Here is a 21,261-nt window from a genome sequence, read left to right on the forward strand (position 1 = left end):
TTTCTCATGAGCATGTCTTTGCCAGGGCCTGCTAGGCAAGGGCCCTGGAAATTGGGTTTCAATGCCTTGAAAGAACGATTATATTGAATGTAGAGGTGTCTGGGTAATGCGATGTATTTTCGGGGCAGCAGAGGGAGTGCTTTCTGTTAATGAGCTATGGATATACAGGCAGGGCTTTCCACGGAATAATTTTGTAACAGGGATAATTGAGCAGTTAATCAAGAATAGCAAACAAGGGCTCCATGGAAGCCCAGTTTGTGGAGAGGACAAAATTGCCCTATTTTTCATGTGGCTATCTCAGTATTATGGTGGATTTTCTTTATCACCTGCTAACAGTCTTACTTGGAGAATGGTTATTAGTTTGGAATTTCTACAGTTAATCTGGTAGTTTAGAAGAAGCATTATCACAGCCTCCTATAAGAAGCACCTCGCTCTGTAATGGACAGAGACTTTGCAGCAAACAAGGCGTTATCTGCAAACCACCATCCTTTTTCCCAGTGAACTGGCCGATGGGCATCTCCTGGCCTTGCTGCCCACAAGTGCTAATGCCCTCCTGCCCTTCCACCTGCCTGAACACAACAGTGACAGGGACCCTGGGATTTACTCTTCCTGGCCCTGATGTCCCTCCATGCCCCACGTCATGGCCTTTCCTGCTCTTGCTGCACCACGAGGACATGGAAGCCTGTGGCTGCAAAGCTTTGTGTCTGTAGAAAGAATGAGAAGTAACAAGGGAAAGGATTAAGCTGCTGAAAGGCATCTGTCTTGCACAGCTCAGCCACGTTCTGCTCTTGCAGGTGTGGGAGGAACGGCCCTTGCTCTGCCAACTTTTGACACTTGCCTGATCCTCAAGGTTGCATGACCCACCACCAGTTTTTATGTATTCATCCTATAGCAACATTTATTGCTAATAGACCCTGGGTGCGTGCTGAGGAGCTCTTATATAGGCTATTATCTCCCTTTCTGTTGGAAGCTGAGCTTTGTTGCTCTGCTAACCAGCACAGCAGCTGAGCGAACACAACATAATGTTCATGAATTATTGCAGGCGACGTCCATGTCCTCCCCAGTGGTGTGTGGCAGGGTCATCTGCTCTTCACTATTCTGGTCTACCTAGGAAAACTCTTTCAATGTCTATTTTTGCCTAGTATTTTCACTTTACATCCAGTGCAGTGGTGACACATTGGTTATTCGACCATAATTCAGTATATAAAACCAGCCGTAACTAGGAACATTGCTTTCTGCTTGGCCTTGAGTGCTGAAGCAAAACTCACCTGACCAGAATGGGTGTTTTTCCAACAAAACAGGCTCCAGCTTTTTTGGCTGAGACTTTTGTGAGCATTTTGCAGCCCGGGTTCACTGGAAATTGGATTTAGATGTATAAATGCCTCTGTTGCTGCCAGATTTCAGCAGGGATGGGATGAGCGTGCTCCAGAGTGTCCGTCAGCAGCCCCACACTCCCAAAGTTGTGGTGGGAGCACCGCAGGGCTTGGTGGAGGAGGTCAGAGACGGCACATACTGGCTCTGCTTCATTATTTCCTCATGCCGCTATAGATTTGTTCCTTGCAGTATGTTTTCTAATTCTCTTGCCGTTCCGGGCATAAAGGTCTCAGAAAAACTTCTGTTAAGAGTGATTTTGCATCACTTGATAATTCTCATCATTAGGAGTTTCTCGAACTGAGATTTCATTTATAACATGGTAGGCATGGTGAAGACACAGGGAGCTACAGTCCCAGCCCTACAAAACTGTCAGTCCAAGAATTTTAAATCTGAAGGTGCTATAAAATTCAGCTCCAACAGCCTCTTTCCAGCTGCTACTGCCCTGGACATCCCCGACAGGAAACTTTGTGCCCTGTGTCAAAAGCAACAGATGGGGCTCAGGCATCTTTGACCCACATGGGGACATGTTGCTGTGTCCCTGTGTTGTCATATCCAGCGTGTCCATCTCCTGTGATCACATGGAGCTTTCTCCATCAGTGTCTGGCAAGAGGAGGAAATGGTAGTTACACTCTAAGCAATGCAAATGTCTGTCTGCGTTTTTTTCTACTCTGATGCAGGTGATATTGATTGGTCCATTAATGTAAATGTCTTGGCTGTTGTATGTTGCTTTTCTTGCTTATTAATCAAAACAATGCAAAATGAGGGGAAAAAATGAAATACAATCAACAGCGATTGAGTAGAACCTGCTGGAATGCGATGGGACTGTCTGCCACCCACCAGACACGAGGATACCCACAATAACCGAGGAAAAAGTTGAAACTCTTTATTTTGACATTTTGTGAACATGTTGTTTGGATTTTTTTTTCCTCTAAGCAGTGTTTTGAAAGAAGATTTGCCTAAATCTGTTTGTTTGGTTAAAAAAGGAAGTGCAGACAAATGTTTTGTCTGTATCTACTGACACATTTCAGTCAACTGCAACTGTCTTTTTGTGAACTGCAGTTTTTTGTTTTGCCTGGAAAACAAAAAGGAAGCAAGAAACTTGAATTTGTGGGCACCTCGAAGTTATTTCTGCTGCTTCCAGTTGGGGAGACCTCCCTATAGCAGCAGATGCAAAACAGAGAGACGTACATGTAATATCTGGGATGTAAATACTCCCACTGAACCAATTCACAGGTTGGAAATTGAGCTGTTTCTTAAGTGCCTTGGTGGATTGAGGCTTTACGAATAACAAATAATACTAAGGAGCAAAAATGATCAGTTAAAAAACTCCTAATGAATCCAAATACCAGCATCCCCAAGTCGGGAAGGCCAGAAACTGAAAGGCTGATTAGAGAAGGTGCAAAATCCCCTGTTTGGTGTGGCAGCCACTGCTCTGTGCTGCTTCCATCTCCCTATGTTTTCTTGATTAAGCTGAAGAGAAGGAAACAACTTGAGTCACTGCTGCCGATCCTGTTCGTTTCTATTACACAAACCATAGGGAAAACACAGATATTTAGTTACTTTCCATGCACGGAATTTAAAAATAAAAATTGGGATGTCTAGCAAAAAAATTATTCTCTTTTAAATTGATTGTAACCTCAAACCTTGGAAATACTCATTTGTTTTCCGATACAGTTGACAGATTTTGCTATGCAGCCTGGCATTGTGCTAGAACATAATGCATGTAGTAAAGGTGAGTAACCTCTGAGAATGTCCCCACTGACGCCAAGTGGCCCATATGCTGTCATAAACAATTTTTTTTTTCCTTTTTTTTATTTTCATGCTGATCGCAAGAGCCCATGTTAGGTAGAAGGTCCCATGTGAGGCTCATTCATTACCTGCTGTGCTGGTGTGTGCATCTGCAGTGCAGCATCTCTGCACGGACCTTTGGGCTCCATCCCTGTGTGCTGTCTGATGTTCCAAATTGGCTGGCTGGGTATCCAGATCGTCTCCCGTGCCCATCCCGGCACATACTGCTGCAGAGATAAAAATTACTCTTAAAGGCGGCTGAACTTTTGGGAGGATAGCTGATACATATTGAGAGCTGATATTAGACTGTATATACATCATCAAGAGAAATTCCTGAAAATTGATATTTATAGCAAAACTGACAATCCTTGTAGCAGAAGAAAAAGAAACTGATTGGCAGATTCTTCTCTATTTTTATGAATAAATTTACAATAAAACAACAGGTGTGATGCACTAGTGAAATTTTACAGTGCTACTGCAAACTTTAATCTTCTGTTTTATTTTTCTTGAAAGTCTGTCCAAAAGCAAAATCTCAGGCCTAGGGCTACTGAAGACCATCTTTAAAGTTGCCTTGTGATTTTGAGCAATACATCATGAGAGCAGTGATGTTCAGATGATACATGGCACTAATACATCAGAACAGCACTATCGCTCTCATGATATATTAGTATAATACACTATCAGAACACTATCACTAATGTATTACTCAAAACCACAGTTTTTAACCCTCAAGAATCATCCTCATCTCTAGGCTGAATACACTGGATGCTGTGGATAATGATAAGAATAAGCAATCGCATATTCAGTTTCTCTAGGGTAAGCTAAGGAAAAAAAAAAGAGTGGTATTTAGAACATTTCATTAACTGAAATAACCTTGTGATTCCATTTTATTCACTGAGCAAATGTTTTTATAGATTGAAGTTAATATAAGTGCGTTTGAATTTTCTTACCATAGCCTAAGAAAGTCTTTTTTGATTTTGGATTTCACTGTAGACTTGTGCCAAGTTTTGAGAATGTTTCAATGAGGTGTATGAATTTCGGCTGATTTCCACTTCGTCAGTTTGAGTCAGGAACAAGCTCTCTAAGTTCTGTGTAAAACATTGGCTGCTGTTTCTGATGCAATAAGAAAAAAAGGATTTAGGCACCATCTAAAAAGATCTGGAGGTGCATAAATGTGATCCGTTACTCAAATTATTTGCTGCTTCTCTTCTCTGAGGTGGTACATTTTTTTCCTAAAGAATTATTCTCAGTCGTGTGTTGGATTTGTTTTGTTTTGGTGGGGTTTTTGGGGTTTTTGTTGGTTGGTTGTGAGGTTCTTTTGTTGTGTTTTTGTTTTTTCCCCAAAAGAGAAAGTTGAAAAGATAAAAGAATGCTTCGCAATGTTGTAGCTGAACTTACTGCAGAAAAGCAGATAGCTGAGCGTTTGATTTCCTAGTAGAGTTTGAGTCGTGAGAATCTTGAATTACCTTTCCTATATGGTAAGATAAGACTGTCATAATCTCTTAAAAAGAAAAAAATCAAAACCAAGTAGTACCAGTAATGATACAACATCAAGTTGGCAAGGTGGCAAGTCATGTATTTGTTTATTTGTCCATATTTTTACTCCTTTTCCCCATATCTGACAAATGACAAAACTACATTGTCCCTTACCTCCCTCACAAAGCCCAAGGCTGCCTGTCCAGCTCCTGGTCCTTAGCTCTGCTACCCAGGTGATGGTCCTGCCACCAGGAGAGCGATGCTCATGCTTGAGGCTCTGCAAAACCAGGCTCGTAATTCTTGTGTCTCACAGGGTTGGGGACACTAGGTGTGCTGGAGCCCATGTCCCTGCAGGCATTACCACTGGGGGCTTCAGTCTGTTGTATTCGGGCAAAAACCTGGGAGGAAAAGCAAAATGGTAGTCTTTTTCATCTTGCAAAAGGCATTGTGTTAGCTGTGCTGAACAGCCTGATGCGTGTCCTCGTCTCACAGCCTTTCTGCCTGTGTGGTCTCTTCGTGTCCCATCAGTTCCTCAGCACAGGACTGAGCTGCCCACACCTGCTGTGGCCGTGTCCCATCACTGGCACCTTCTGTTCTTCTCAGTTTGGAGGTCACAACATGCAGCTCCAAAGTACATTGTCATTTCAAAGCTGTGGCTAAATACATCGCTGACTGGCAACTATGAATAATTCCACAGAGCCCCTGAACTTCCAGGCGTTTCACTCTGAAGCTCATACAATACAGCAGAGCTGCTCTCTTGTGTTTTTCATCTTTTGTATTCTCCAAAGAGTTGAGATACACTTATGGAACAGGTTAATGTGTTTTCCTCTGAAAATAATGCTGTGGGAGCCCATGCATGGTTACTTGTATGTGTGGAGAATAATGCTGATAATACAGAAAAAAGTCATGGGCTTGATAATCACCATTATTTTGTTTCATGTTTTCAGCATGTTCATGTCCACATCCTTCCAAGGAGGGCCGGAGACTTCAGCAGGAATGATGACATCTACGAGGAGGTAAGGGCTGCACTCCATTTCTTGTTCAGAGTTGGTTTTGCTGTTATAAAATCACCTTGATATAGGCCCTGTCTTGACTGGAGGTAGTTAATGGGATCTCTGCATTATATTGGTTGCAAAGAGCCTGTGATGGAACGAGGACGGAATGGGGGTTTCCCTGTGAGCTCTGGGTCAAGCTGTGGTCACACGGGGTCCCAAGAGAAGATGCAGTCGATGTCGTTGGTACTTCAGTCTGTCACTGCACACAGAGCGAGGTGACATCTCTACCAATAGTTGTGTTCTCTTATTTTGAGGGCACAAGGGAAAAGGGTGACCACACGGTTAGCCTGGCAAGCAGGGAGCGTGTTCTACCCCAGCTGTCAGCCTGGGGTGCCAAACCTCCCCTTTCCAGCCAGGGAAAACACAGGTGGCTCGTTACAGCTCAATAATCACAAATTGCCTTCTGCCCTGCTTTTTGTAGGGCTCTGCTCCGGCTCTGGACAAATCACATTGCAGCCCCAAAACTACAAATCAAAGTACAGCTATGCATATACATGTAATTGCTCTTTAATTTACATTGTAATATACGCATGTGTGCAGATTGTATGGTGGAACTGGGGACATAAGCTGTTGCAGTGTGACTGACTGGTTTCTGTTCAGATGAACAATGGTACTGGCATTAACAAAAAGTTTTCCCCAGCTTGACAGCTGTCACAATGAGTTAATGAAAAATTTGCACTATTGTTAGATTTACGGATGGTTCTTCGTGGTTTGGTAGGATCCTCTATCTCAAATATGTCATCTCCTCCTCTTTTTGAAAGTAATTAATATAAGCTTGTTCAGTGCTACTGTAATATAATCTGCTTGAAAGAGAATTCATGACATATTGTGCTTCTGTATTTTTTTCTTTGTGATATATACATGATGACAACTCCTTACTTGCAAAAAAAATAGTGTATTTTGAAGTTTTCTAGTGACTTAACTATGCAAAAGTGGTGAAAAAAGTTTATTACTGACCAGTCACATGACAGGTAGAGACTGAGAGTCCCACTAATGAAAGTAAAAACCTTATAATGAGACTGCTGAGCAAGGAGATCAAATGTAAATACATGATGGCCATGGTATGCGCTGCTGTAATTGAAAGCAGTTAAGTGAGGCAACTTGGAAGTTAACATTTTTTACTTTTGAAATGTGCTAAGTAGTTTTAGATGCTGCAGCAACCCACAAACTCTCTTTCCATTTTTAATGTATTTACAATGCCATTTTCTTCTTTTTTTTTAGCACATCTGTTTCTCCCTTGTTATATGTAAATACAAACAGGCAAAACTCTGTTAATGAACTAGACTACACATTTAGTCTTGTTAAATGCAAAAGGATGGCAAATTGGTGAAAAATGTTTTCATCTTGTCATTTTCAGTTATAGCAATTGTAGGTGTTGCTTGTAGCAGACATAGAAAACAAAAATATTTAGGCACAGCTGTGTTAATTTATCTTTTAGCAGAAGAATGTATAGCCTCAGCACCTACCCAGCTATTCTTGCATACCACAGAGCTAATGTGCTTTTGTACAGACTGTAGCTGAATGAAGGTTTCATTTCTTAGAATGACAAGGAAAAAAAGAACACATTTGGTGTTATAAAAAGTTTGATACAAAGTTCTTTTGCTGGCCGGATTGGAGGATGGTGGGGCTTAAGCAATATGCTAAGTGGATAAATTTATTTTGAAAAATACAAAATGGACTAGTTATTGAAAATGCAGCTGATTTTGGAAATCACTTGGAGGCTATGTCAGTAAGGCAAAAATCTTGTGATATAATGCATCTCTGTGTTGTACCAACAAGACATATCCCTGTGTCAAGAAGAGCTTTTAAAATATTTAGGAAGATATGTAGATCATGGTGGGGACACAAGCTGAAAATCTAGGAGGGACAGAGTACCATTAGGTGCGATGTAGATGCTGCAGAGAGTTTTAAATCCATAATCCATTAAATTTGCACTTAGGACAATCCAAAACGTGTTTATAAATGATGCTTCATTTCCATATGTTTGAGCGATAGATGGAGTTGTAGTTTAGGCAGCAAAGATCACCTTCCAAAATCATCCCAACAGCCTTTTCCTTGTAGTGTGTGACATGGGGGCTGATGAGCTTCCCTTAAGCAATTTGTGTAATTGTAAAGTACACCCAGGCTAAATTTTGCATAATGTGGTGCCTGTTTAACTACCGCAGCTAAAGGCTTTAGAGCTATTGGGCACAATTTTCACAGATTCTGGATCTCAGCTTTGGTTCAACACATCTATTGCAAACCCCTATCTACCCGTAAATGCCTTTGAGCTCTCCAAGCTCTGCAGATGTCATCTGTGTATGCTCAGCAGATTGCTGACAAATCCCATTGCTCTCAGAGTGTTTGACAGCGAAAGGAATGCCCAGATGTTGAGACATCAGTCCTCTTAGGAGACTTCTAGAGTTGAGACAGATAGAAAATACTTGCAGTCTCTCGCCGTATGTTTTATTTCTCCCGTTCTGTTTGGAAGTGACCGCTCATCTGATTGAAAAGACAGAAAAAGCATATCAGGTTGATCCCCGCTTAGCCTGTTTACTTGGCTCTGGTATTTTCAGGCTTTTGGCTGTGAAGCTCTGACATAGCTTCATCTAAAGCAGCTTTCAAGTGTAAAGAGTATACTTAAAGGAAAGGTATATCTTTACCACTTGGGTTTTAATAAGGTTGCTGATGGACACGAATATGTGCTGGTTTCTGGATATATATTTAGAACTTCAATACTGGAACTTTAATTGTAGGAGGGATAGAAGAGGGGCTGACACCTATTCTACAGCACCTGCTCTAAGGCATTTCTTGGTGGAATATGTCACTTAATATTTTAGGTTTCTGTACATCAGTGCATATAAAAGAAGTCACTGTGTGATTTTTCTAATATACAGAGAGAATCATTAATAATGAAAAAAAAATCTGCATTTAATGACTTGGATGTATTTCCCCTGCATCTTTGCAGGGCTATTTCTTTGGAGGGTATTTCCAGGGAGTATTTGCTGTCCATCCTTGGGTTTACTGTAGTGGAAAGCTAAAGATACAGTTTTTCGGTTCTTACATTTTCCTCTAATTATTTGAAGCCTAATCCTGCAAGTGTACACATGTCAGAGTTAAGTTGGTCTCACAGGCTTTTTTTTTTGTAGGATCAGACCCTTCGTGTTTTACTATTGCTGGATCACTTTTTTTCATCTACATCTTGAGTAGTTCTTACTCCTTGATTCACTTTATTTCTTGGACAGCAAAACTATAGCAGCTAAATGTTAGGAAAACTTTTAGTTAGAATACATCTTTATTCCTCTATATTCTCTCTTCAGTTCAAAATAGATTAATATTTTTACATTTATTAATCAAGGAGCTTAAAGGCTTTCCCATGAAGGAGTTGCCTGCTTTGAAGCAGACAAGTTTTTGCTGTTGTAAGGGCATGTCACAGTGACTGATAAGAACTCGGTATTAATGAACATCTTTACTGTAGAATAGCACCCCGTGTTGTTGCAGTCAGCACAAGTGCTGCAGAATTGTTGGAGGTCATCGTGTCCAAGGCGTTCAAGAACATTATCCTGAAACGTCTCAGCAGTTTCATGCACTCAGCCATCTGTGGGCAGTCCTCGCTCAGTGTGTGTGCGAAAAGTCCATAGCACAGCCTGTCCCTGGTCTCCACTGAGTGGTTAGCCATTACCGCAATATAAATAACATTCATCATCCTTTAGGTTGGCAGGTAATAGCTGGACTGGGCCAGAGAGTTTGGGACTTTCTCAGAAAGGAAGACTGAATCAAAAGTCTGCAATACTGCTGCTATGAGTACTGACCTCAATAAGTTAGTTTTGAGGCTGACAGACTGGGATGGGTAAGGGCAGCCTCTCAGTAAAACCCTGAGCCTCCCTGGCATGCAGCGATGTGTTTAGTGGTACAAACTCCTGTTCTTCCCCAAGTTCTGTGTTCCACTTGGTGGCCGCATCCTGCTGTAACAGATGCACCTGCAACAGTGATGCACATGAAGGGCAAAGAGTGCCCATCCCCTCACCAGCTTTTCATGCCCACCTCATTTCCTCACCTGTCATCAGTTCCCAACCTAGACTGGAAGGCACTGAAAATACTGCAAAAGGGTGAAGCATGAATGAGAGAAGTTAACCCAAACCCCTCTGTCTCCATCCTCCGGCTGCCTGCCAGATCTGCATCATTCACCTCTTGCAATGAGCCTGGGTGAAACTTCCTGATGTGAATTCTGCAGTAACTTAAAGATTTTGTAAAACGCAGAAGCCAGCAAAAGAATTTGCTTCATGCTGGCCTCCTTCCCCTCTGGCATTCAGGAAAGCAGTGAGAGAGTCACTTAAGGAAAGATATTTTGACTTAGTGATCTCATTCAGCACATTATGTTAAATCATTTCAGCAAGAATACCTATTAGTAATCATTTCCAATTCCTGGGAGGATAAAGGAGGCATTTTGGCATGTGACTCAAGAACCTGCTGGGCTGCTGCTTTAGGCTGGCAAAACAAGGGAGCCGTGGTGAATTTAGAAGTTTAGTCAAACAAGCCTGAAGTTTAATTCTCCATGAGTGGTTTGACTGTGACATGCTTTCACTGCGACCTGCAGACAGCATCTCGTGTGCTGCTGGGCACAGAGCTGATGGAGGGCTTGAAACGTGCACAGCTGCACTGAACGGTATGGGCTGCTTCCTACTTAAAGATAACGTATCTAATGAAAAGATAAATAAACTCTAATCCTGGTCCTGCTAGATAAAATGGAAAGACGTCCAATGGTTTCTGTGAGCATTGGATTGAACTATTCATGAAAATTAACGGCATGCAGAGCTAATAGGCTTTTCCTTGGCCTCAGAATTATATTGCACCTTCTGGGAATATATTGTAGTCTGCTGGTAGATCAGTCTGCTGCATCTGAGCTCCCTTGGGGCCAGACTCTGCTTTCTTTGCACCCTGCATGGGTAAACCCATGGAAAGGGAGGGATGCAGCAGGGAATCTAAATCGGTATTAAAAACCAAACACAACCTTTTTTTCCAGGTACAAGTTTATTTCCCCATCTTCTTCTGATGCGGCAGCAAATAAATTCTTCCTAGGGGGCTGTGGATTTTATCCTGGTCTTGCCATGGTTGCTCTTTCTGACTGAGCATCAGAGGAGGTTCTGCTGGCCAAGGAGCATAAGCCTTTCCCATTTGCTTCATGCGTCTTGTGATATTATAGTGACTCCAGCAGGGCAAGTCGGATTAACTGTGTGTGAACATTTCCAACTGAGAGTATTGCAGTAGAAGCTAGAAGTGTGCAAATAATTATGTTTTGGATTTGGTAGCTGAATGGACAAAAAGTCTTTTTGAGTTGACCTGAAACTACTACTTTTTTTTTTTTCCCCCATCAAACAAATTTCCTGTTTGAGTTAAACAGGATGATTTATTTTTACAACCATGATATTTATGTGCTCATGATTTGAAACCCCCTGGAGACTGCTGGCATGCCCTGCAAGCTTCTTGCGTTCGCCCAACCTACATAAGGCAAACTGGATGAATTTGTCAGTAGGGCCCAGCAGGAATACTGGCAGACATCCTATTGTCACATATATCTCCCCAGATAGGAACCCCACTGATTGTGCTATTTTCTGCCCTCTCCAACCTTGTGAGGCATTTCTTAATTTGATACCTGACATCTCTGACACCTTCCTGTCTGCTGTGTACATTGCTCTACTTATTTTAAGATGGCAGGATATCGTAATCAGATCTGATTAAGAGCCATTTCATTCACTGGTATCTTCCATCCGATCTAGAGAAATTGAATCAGCTCAACTATAGGAATGAATTAGAAGTGGTTAGAAGGGTTCCCATTAAGTCAGCCATCCCTCATGATCACACAGATGCACTTACACCTCGACTTTGGCTGGAAAGCAATGTACATTAGACATTTTACATATCACTGTGTTGTCTCATTGACCTCTAGCCCAGCTGTGTCTCTGCATTCCATCACTGCTCTTGCTGCTTCTTACCCTTTCCTGCCTCGAGGTTTCTACTATTGTTTTCCTCATAGGTAAGAAATATCAGCTTCCAGAAATTACTTACATTAAATCTATAATGTAGTAGAGACAAATTATTGTGACCATTACAAAAGATCTCTTGGCCCCTTCTGTTGAATGTTTACTATGTTTAGCTCATGAAGTGTTTGTTCGTTTGTGTTCTTGATGGTAGTTCATTGGCAAGAGACTTAGTGACAAAGAACCTCCAACCAAAGACAAGTTGGTGATAAAGGGATTAAAACTAACAATAAACTCTCAGGCCTGTTTACTCTGTCCCCGCTTGGACTTGCTTAACTGCTCAAGTGCTTTTTGTGTATTCCTAGTCCCCAAGGTAAAACTGTCTCCAGACCTCTGCTTATCCTTTGATGCACAGTGTGCACTGAATTCAGGCTGGTGGGGAGAACATACCCCATTAGTATCCTAGATACTCAACTTTTTGGAATTGATGAGATAGAAAGTAAAGAAACTATCAGGGAGCTGGCATTTTCCAAAGAGAAATTTTTCTTCTCTAAGCTGAAAATGTTGCCATAAACTTAAAATGAAATACTCCCATGCATTCTTTTTAAGGTTCAGGATATAGGAGCAGCTAGTTGGTAACTCAAACTGAATGGCACTAAAATCCAATGTGCTGCACAACAGGTGGCTTCAGCACTTTGTTCTACCGATAGCAAGGATTTGGAGGGTCCCTTCGCAATCCGTAGGACCGGTTCTGATGTGACCAGTAGCTCGTGGTGACTCAGCCCCCTGACCCACATGCAGCAATGTAAAGATGCTGTAATTTTAGCTTGTGATCCCACAAGGAAAAAACTCTTTGTACCATGCAATTCGGAGCAGTTCCTTTATCTATTATCTCGCAAATGTGGATCACAGTATTTTGAGGGATCAGCTTTATCCAGTGGAAGTTCAAGTGGTGGGTACCTGGGAAGCTGTCATCTCATAGGAGACACCGTCTGAACTGTTTTTTGCTGGCGGTTACATTGGCTCACCCAGCACGGAAGTAGCAGCATCAGTGATTCGGATGTGATGGGATCTGTCACTTTCTAGATATGACTTTTAAAATGAAGGTGGAGGTATATTAATCGAGCTAAGTGTTCTTCCTGGTTGGGAAGTAAATAAACGTATGATGGGATGTGTTTACCAATACCTGCAAGGTCAAGTTAATTTATTTTTGAGTCAAAAGAGTGAAAAAACATATAGATACGAGAAATAAGTTTTCAAGATCTTATTATGTCACGCCTTTGCTCAGTGTTTCTGCTCCAACAGTCATCAGTGGAACAGTTAACAACATTGAAATATAAATTGTCATCCCTGAGGCTCCAAAGTTAACACCTTTCTGTTACCAGCTTGCTGTGGTTTCACAGTTAACACCTCACCTCTTTCTGTAGAAGACAACACTTTACATTACAGCTTGGGGTCTGGCAAAAATGCTACAGAGTTTATCATAGGCAAGTCTCAGTTTGGTGCATTTAAAACGGTAGCTAAAAAATTCATTGCCAAAGATAGATCAGGCCCCTTCTATACCATCATCGCCATATGTTAAGAAGGACTTAATGTGCATAAAAGGCAAAGCTACAAAATTATTTTAGGTTAAATACTGCAGGAGTATGGCTTCCCTTTCTAGAGGCATTTGCTCCAAATCATTTTATTTTGGGTCCCCAAGATGCAAGTACACTGGGTGGTTGCTGGCATTGCAAGGGCTCAGGTATCCCATGGGCAAACCTGGTGAGGGACGAAGCCCATGCGAAGACTGATGGTAAAATGGGTACAGAATGAGAGTGGACATCAGTTTTGTTGCAATGTTTTTGCCATGAAGATAGTCCAAAGAGATGTCAGACCTGTATGCGTACTAGGAAAGAAGTTTATCTCAGTTTCAGAAAGGACATTTTAACAAATCATGGCAGCAAAGTGAAAGTTTAGTTGGACAGTGTCAGGATAATTATACACAATTTGGTTTTGCTTGAATGTGTTAAGCACCGTTGTGTCTTTTCCTTGTTAAGAACTTACTTGAGTGCTAGGTTGCAGCGGTTTTCCCTAATTGCTTTAATCCTTGGCCTTAAGAAAATGAATACTTTAAATTTACACTTGTTAAGTACACTGCTAATGAAGAAAAGGCTTTAGCAGGCTTTGACAGACCAAAAGTATATGTAAGGAAAAAAAAAAAAAGCAAAGAGAAAAAAGAGAGAGGGAGAAGCTAATCACCAAACCATTCTGTTAATGCTTATTTTAATCATCCTGCCTGCCCTTCCTGGCAGACAGAGCCATTAGGCTGCAGAGGCAGGAGGCAGCTATCACCGTCAAATGGCGCTGATGTTGAGAATTGGGCCCAGGAGAACAATTTGACTTGTCAGTTTATAGAGACATAAAGCTTCATTGTTGTGCACAGACACCAACTGGCTTTTTAAAAGTCTATTTCCCTCCTGATGATGTGAGAGTCTGCTCCCCTCTCTCCTACTGTTCTCCAGCCCTCAAATTTCGGAGCGAGCGTTTCTAACCCTGCGCAGGGTGGTGCTGCAGGGACAGGTGGGTTTCAGCGCTGCCCTGAGCAGATCAGTGACCACACTTCAAACCAGAAGGTGTCCCTTGGGGTGGGGCTGTGAAGAGCTTCAGAATCATAGAATTGTTGAACTATTTTGATTGGAAGGAGACCATCAGGATCATTGAGTCCAACTATAACCAAACTCTAGCGCTAAACCATGTCCCTAAGAACCTCGTCTAAATGCCTTTTAAACCCCTCCAGGGATGGCGACTCCACCACTGCCCTGGGCAGCCTGTTCCAATGCCTGACAACCCTTTCTGGGAATAATTTTTTCCTAATATCCAATCTAAACCCCCCCTGGCGCAACTTGAGGCCATTTCCTCTTGTCCTATCACTTGTTCCTTGGGAGAAGAGACCAACACCCTCCATGCTCCAACCTCCTTTCAGGCAGTTGCAGACAGTGATAAGGTCTCCCCTCAGCTCCTGTTCTCCAGGCTGAACAGCCCCAGCTCCCTCATCCACTCCTCATCACACTTGTGCTCCAGCCCCTCACCAGCTTCATTGCCTCCTCTGCACTCCCTATCTCCCACACTGGTGATGTCATGTTGCAGGGAGCTTTAAAATGCCAATATCACTGCGAAGTCTTCGGAATTGTTAATTCTCTGTGGAAATAAGTGTGTGTTTTAAAACACAGGATCCTCAGAAGTAGAGAGGAGCTAATGATATTTCCTTCAGGGGGCAAAACTTAAACACCTCCAAAATGTAATTAGTTACCAGAAATGTATGATCTCTTTTCAACAACAGTTTGTGTAGCTGTTTTCAATGTACAGAAAACTTTTATCTTTCTGACAGCTAACTTGTGTGCTAACATCTTCTTTTCCCTGAAAGCGCCTCCCTGTATTGCTGTGAGCCACTGAAAAGGTTTCGAGCAGCAGAGCATTTTCCCCAAACTTCAGCTTTTACATTCTGCAAAATGGAGAAAGTGTTTATTGGTGCCCACATCGAGCAGCAGCCCTTAATGCTTCAGGAAGAAATAAGCCTCAAAATCCCACTTGGCTGACTTGCAACCTAATTATAGCTATCCAAGCACCAGGTATTCCTATAACCAGGGAAATAAGGGCGGCCTTTGTCCCGCATTGCCCAGACAGTTGCAGCGTTGTGAATGGGGCTGGCAAAGAACCCCTTCCTGCATTTGATTGCAAAAACTGATCATGAGTTTGTGGCAAACATAAAAGCAAATCCAACTAAGCACTTCTATCTCCCTTTTGCCAACGTAAATTACTTCTGTGTCCTGGCAACTTGCTTTTAGGGACTGTAATCTCTGTGGAAGTGGGAAGGTATTGCAATAAATAGAATTTTTAATGGAAGGCCTATTTTTAGAATTGTGGTTTTTTTTGGTTTTGTTTTTTTTTTCTTAAACGATCACTGTTTCTTCCTTTTTGTAAGGAAAAAGTCTGTTCTCGTTCATTACGTTAGTGTTTTTGAAGTGGCAAATACACACAACTGCCACATCACGTACAGCACGAGAGCTACACAGGTTTTTCTTCAGCTGAGCGTGATTGTGAGCAGTAATTGAGATTAGCTCCCCAGGAGAAGGGACTCTGTTCTCCTCCTGATTTTTTTGTCACAGTAAAATAGTTGCACTTAATGCATTTATGAGTAGGCTCTAAGTGCTAACATACTTTCTTCCCATACCCCTGCCATTTCTGTGGCAGGCTGGCTGAAGAAATAACAATACATAAAGCTGCAATAAACACTTAAGGTCTTAGGTGTCTGCTTCCTCTCGCACTTTCAGATTTTCTATTTGAAGATCATTTCCTTCAACACTTCTGCATCTGAAGTGCCTGGTTTTGGAGACCTCAGAGTATTTTTTTTGTACATATGTTAATTAAGGTTCTTGCCAGCTCTGTGTGTGCATTAAGTAATGGTACTGGCAGGTGCGATGCAGAGAGGTGAAGGGATATTGTGAGGTTATGGAGTGAGACAGGGTAAAGCTGCTGAGTGCGGATACATCCATGAATCTCTGAACAAGCAAAAGGAGGGAGGTGGATTGATCACCCATCTACAGCTATGGGCGGTAATTCAACACGTGGAGTTCATTCTGTGGCCTTAAGGTAGCCGATAGATATGCTGGGATGTGCTCCACAGCTTTGAGCAATATTGAAAACTTGGATGGCTCTAAAGAACTTTGCTTCAGCTTTTTTTTCTGGAGAATAATACTGGCATTTACAGTCAGACTGTCACCTGGGAGTACACTGGCTTAATTCAACTAAGACCTGTGAGCTGTAGCAGTTGCACCTTTGTGAAGGAAGACAACTCAGGGCACCTCACAAGAGGTGACATGTTCACCCACCTGTAGATAAAAGTGGTTTTACTAGGTAGGACTGGGGGTCCGCGTTCACTGATGTGGTCTCTCATACCAAATGTTTAGGGAAAAAGTGGTAAGAATGAACACATATATGGAGTGTCCCAGCTCTTTTTTTGCTCCAGAAAGGCACATCCAGGGAGTCCTTTGCCATGAGTAGATTATCAGGTGGAATTTTCTAAAAAAATATAAGCAAAACAGCTGGGACATTGCCTGCCATTGGCTTTGAACAGGAGTCAAGTGTCTAAATGCCTTGAAGACTTTTGGAAAGCCAGCCCTTTATCCTCCTCTATGAAGTTGCAGTGAGTGGTGTCAACACTCAGTAGGATGTTATTGACATGTGATTTTCTCCTCTGGTCTTGCACAAGGGCATGAAGCACGATTGCCCTCTGCTGCGTGCGAGCAGAGGAGCTTCAGACTCATGTATCAGCACTTTGTGTTTCTGGGTGGCTCTCGTGAACACGTGCGGAAGAAAAATACCAGTAGAACAAGGACAGTTCCCAGGTTAGATAATGTGTTCCATTGATTAACCTTCTTTATTTCACTTTTAAGTGCAGTAAACATAATGAAGCTGAGAACAATCTGGTGTTTTTCCACCACTTTTAGCAACCTCTTGTCATTTTAAGCTGCTGATTTTTCTTTTCTGGTACTACCTGGTGATCCTTTTTACACATTTATTACTGTTGCTTCTTCTGAAGAAATAAATTTGCTGAGAGTAAAGAAAGTTGCTCATTAGGGCAGTGTAATTAAAGGAAAAGTAGACATCATGCCAAGTTCTGTTTTCTCAACAAAGCGCCACCTTGGAGATTGCCTGAAACTCAATTACTCGTTGCTATGCTTATTAAGGAGAACAATGTGCTGAAATGATCCCTACTCCTAATAACCTTGTTTTCTACATGTGAATCATGTTAATAGTTTTTTCTTTAGTGCCTTAATCACCGTTTATAAAATGGGTCTGTTTCTAGAGGGAGAATGGGGAAGGTGGGCCGCTTGGTGGGTGTTCTCTGAATTACCACTCTTCATGGAGAGTGTCTTGTTTCCTGCTGGTCCACAGTCATTTTTGTTTGTTGTTGGTTTCTTTTAATTACACGGAACAGCATTTATTAGCAAATTACATCTTGATAACCAGTTTTTCTCTGGTAAGATGAAAATGTTGATCCTCTGCCTTGCTCCCCTCATTTGGGGTACAGTGCCTTCCATGTCTCAGTCTCTTCTGCCTCACCGATGGTTTCACCAAGACAAATAAGTTCTGCAACAGAAAGATAGCATTAACACCAGCTAAATAACCTTGTTCCAGTAACTAGCCCAGTGCCCAATTCTTCTCCCCAGCATGCAACCCTGTTTTCTTCCCACTGTCCTCATAACAGTGTCTTCAGGTCCTGTGAACAGACTGTTCCTGTGGCCACCAAAAACCTGTGTGCCCCTGTGTCGGGCTATGTTACAGGGACCTGTGAGTAACAGTCTTCTGTTGAGGGCTTTGGAAAAGACCTGGGGCCATGAAGGAAACACGATGTACTCCCATCCAGCCCACAACATGCCTACGCTCCTTAGCTCCATGCTTAAACCTACCCCTCTAAATGCACAGGCAGCCCTTTAACAGGATATTCCAGCAGAAGTGGAGAGCAGAGGTTTTAATCATGCTACCAAGTAGGGCCAAAACTGTCATGGGAATGTGGATAAGTTGCCTGAGGTTCAAGCTCTGTGGTGGCCAAGCTCATCCGAGTACTAGTAGTTTCTCCTGAAATTCTCAGTCAAAAATGCCGCAAGCAGTCATAAAATAATTGTGCACAAACCTCACCTTTGATCAGAATTGTGGATAGAAGTTGTTGAATGCTGAAAATATTTAAGGGAGAGAGAGGGAGCTCATTTGTTCGTAAGCAAAGAGGAGATGAGCTCAACTGAGAGAACTTTGCTCCCAGTGTAGAACAGAGCTGGAGAAATGTAAGGCTCTTCTCTCTTTGGTGCATGTCCATGCACATGAGATGAGGCTGGTCCAAATACTATCAGGGTCTTATATAACATGTAAACTGCCCATTATATATTATATGAATACACTGTTCCTAAAAAATGCTGTGTTTTAATCTTAGAAGAGAATACAGGGCTGTACAGTTGAACATTCCTTCTCCCTGTTTCATGTCAGAATATTTCAGTCCTTTTATATAGAGTGCAAGGGGACGTGATTGAAAAGGAAAGTCCTACCCTTTGATGTTTATTTTGTTGCATTATCCACTTTTCATGGGTCTATTATTCCAGAATCCTATTGAGCCATTCATCACCGAATGGAAATCTCCACTGTTGTCAGTAGGGAATTTCTGTCTCTAAATCACATAATTTGGCCCCTATTACTTAACTTGGAACCAGATTATCAAAAGTGTTGAGCACCAGATTTCCAAAGGCTTAGCACCTCCCACTGAGGATGGATTTTCAAAACTGCTCAACACAGAACAGCTCCTGTTGTGACCCTTTAAGGACAGATTTGCAAAAGAACGCAGCAGTTCCCTTTCACCAAAGAGCTGAGCCCTTTCCAAAATGAGTCCAGCTTGCTTTAGCGCTGGAAGATGAGAATTTGTGAAAATATGGCCTTTAGAAAACTCTCTGATATGGAAAACACTAAGTTACAAACATCAGGAAGGACTTGAAACAAGCGCTTGAGAAAATACAAACCTCCATGTTTCAAGATGTGCCAATTTTTATTGACTGATAGAGGGGCTGGGAGAAGAATTTGGATCTGAACAGGTTTTCCCATAATTGCCCAGTACGAGGTTTCCTGCACATTCCCCTGCAGCAGCTGCTGGGCAGGATGCTGGAGCAGAGCACCGCTGTGCTGAGGCAGCGTGGCATCCCCCTGCTCCCAAAAATGCATTCACTTAGCAAAATGTGATTTGCAAGCAAAGTAGTGCAAAGCAGCCGTTGTTCTTCCACCAGCCTTTGTGGGGAAAAAAAAAATGAAAAGATAAAATAAGAGAAGTGTCCATTTACTTCTTATAAAAATGTGTTGAACTTTTCTTTTGAAGTTTTAAACCCAAGATTCCCCTTGCCTGCACTACACTGCCCTGTTCTCCAGAGAGGCTTGGCTGATGTGGCCAGCAAGAAAAATCTGTGGTGTAACCTGGGGAGTTTATGGGGTAATAGGTGAGAGTGTTAGTTCTTGACCTGGAAGTTATTGCAGGTGGATGGCAATGGAGAATGCAATGAGGAGAAGAGGGTATTTCAGTCTATAAAAATGTAAGACTTTGGACTTTAAGCCTGGGCACCACTTGAGCTCCTTGGAAGGTAGTTCTGATAAACTTCTGTGTTTCAGTAAACTGAAACTGCACGTCCTGCTCGTGTCTGCTGGAAGGCGTTTGTTTCGCTCCCACATGGGAGCAGGCAAAGGAACACTAAAGCCTCAGCAGCCAGTTTGGGGCCTGGCACAGTCCGATGCAAACCAGCCATTTGTTTTTGATCTCTGGAACTGCACAAAACACATAGAGAGCCTTGGCACATCTTGCTATCAGTCTTCTGAGGTCCCCTGTGAACTCGGGACGGCTTTTTGTTGTGTTATCCAGCTCCACTTGCATTTGGTTTCACTCTGACATAAGTGCTTTTTAAGATACTGAAACTGATGAAAAAGAAATAAAGCAAAGGGGGAGGAGCAGGCTTGGTAAAAGCTTTTGTCATTGTTACAGGACTGTGCAGATTCTATGATTATCCTTTGCCTTGTTCAGCAGTGTATAATTTAATGATTGCATCCAGGGCATGCTATTAACTTTCTTTTCTACTTCTGCGACCCCAAAGCTCATTCATTCTTTTTACTATTCCCTACTTGATGCGTGTGTATGTGCTGGGGGGGCAGTGGCTAAAGAAGCATTATGGATTTCATATCTTTGCTTCATCTGCCACATTATAGCAAATGACAGTTGATTAGGTCTTTCTATAGATCATTACCAATTGTTTTCTACCTTGCAGATACTGCTATTACGACAAATCTATCATATCCTAGAGATCCTATGCAGCTTGTTATTTCTGTGTGATTTATTACACTCACAGTAGAAATGTTGTTAGCGAACATTGGGGAAGCAGTGAATATATTGAGAAATATCAATGTATCCTCATGTTCTGGCTTGCAGTGACAGTCAGTGATCCATCTCACTGACACTTACCTTGTTAACATTTTGATCAGATGGCAAATTTGTCATTTTTCATGGTAACAAGTATAAGTTTGTACAAGAATTGCAAAAACATGGGGAAGATAAAGGGCCCCTCTCTTAGTTTTTCCCAACGTGATGTAATCAGTAATCTTTCTGGAAAATGAAATAATTACTTGGTGAAAAAGCTTATACACTGGAAAATGTGCCAGTGCTAGAAAGCTCAGATTTCTCTTCATTTGAGAACTGAATGAGTTCTCTTTGCAGCCATTACTGACACTTTGATTAACACACCAAACCAACATGAAATGATAGTATAGAACAAAAAGGTCTACAGTCAGATTTCCTCTCCTTGATTGTGGTGGGGAACACAAAGATCTTGCGAGTAAAAGTGAAGGCGTTCTCTCTGGGAACAACAGAGTACAAGATACTACAAACACGGTGCTGCAAATTTCTTGTGATCCTCACAGTCGAAGCTCGCTCTCAGCTTGGCCGTGGGCTCGGCAGCTCTCCTGTGCTGAAGTGTGGGCAGGAAAACTCTGCTCAAAGCACAAGTGGGCTGCACGGGGGGGAAATTACAGCCCCTGGTGCACACAGTCGT

At 42.2% G+C, this 21,261-nt stretch overlaps 1 protein-coding gene across 3 annotated transcripts in view; it reads left to right on the forward strand.

Annotated features, from left to right (window-relative positions):
* The window catches only part of FHIT (fragile histidine triad diadenosine triphosphatase), a 542,931-nt gene that overhangs the window by 453,531 nt on the left and 68,139 nt on the right, over nt 1–21,261 (forward strand). For all 3 annotated transcript variants that reach the window (XM_082059676.1, XM_082059674.1, XM_082059675.1), the window contains one exon: nt 5,586–5,654. In XM_082059676.1, the coding sequence (XP_081915802.1) occupies nt 5,586–5,654 (69 nt within the window). The remainder of the gene's footprint in view (nt 1–5,585; nt 5,655–21,261) is intronic.

The sequence above is a fragment of the Streptopelia decaocto genome (genome assembly GCF_964273445.1).
Source record: "Streptopelia decaocto genome assembly, chromosome: 8".
NCBI lineage: Eukaryota > Metazoa > Chordata > Aves > Columbiformes > Columbidae > Streptopelia > Streptopelia decaocto.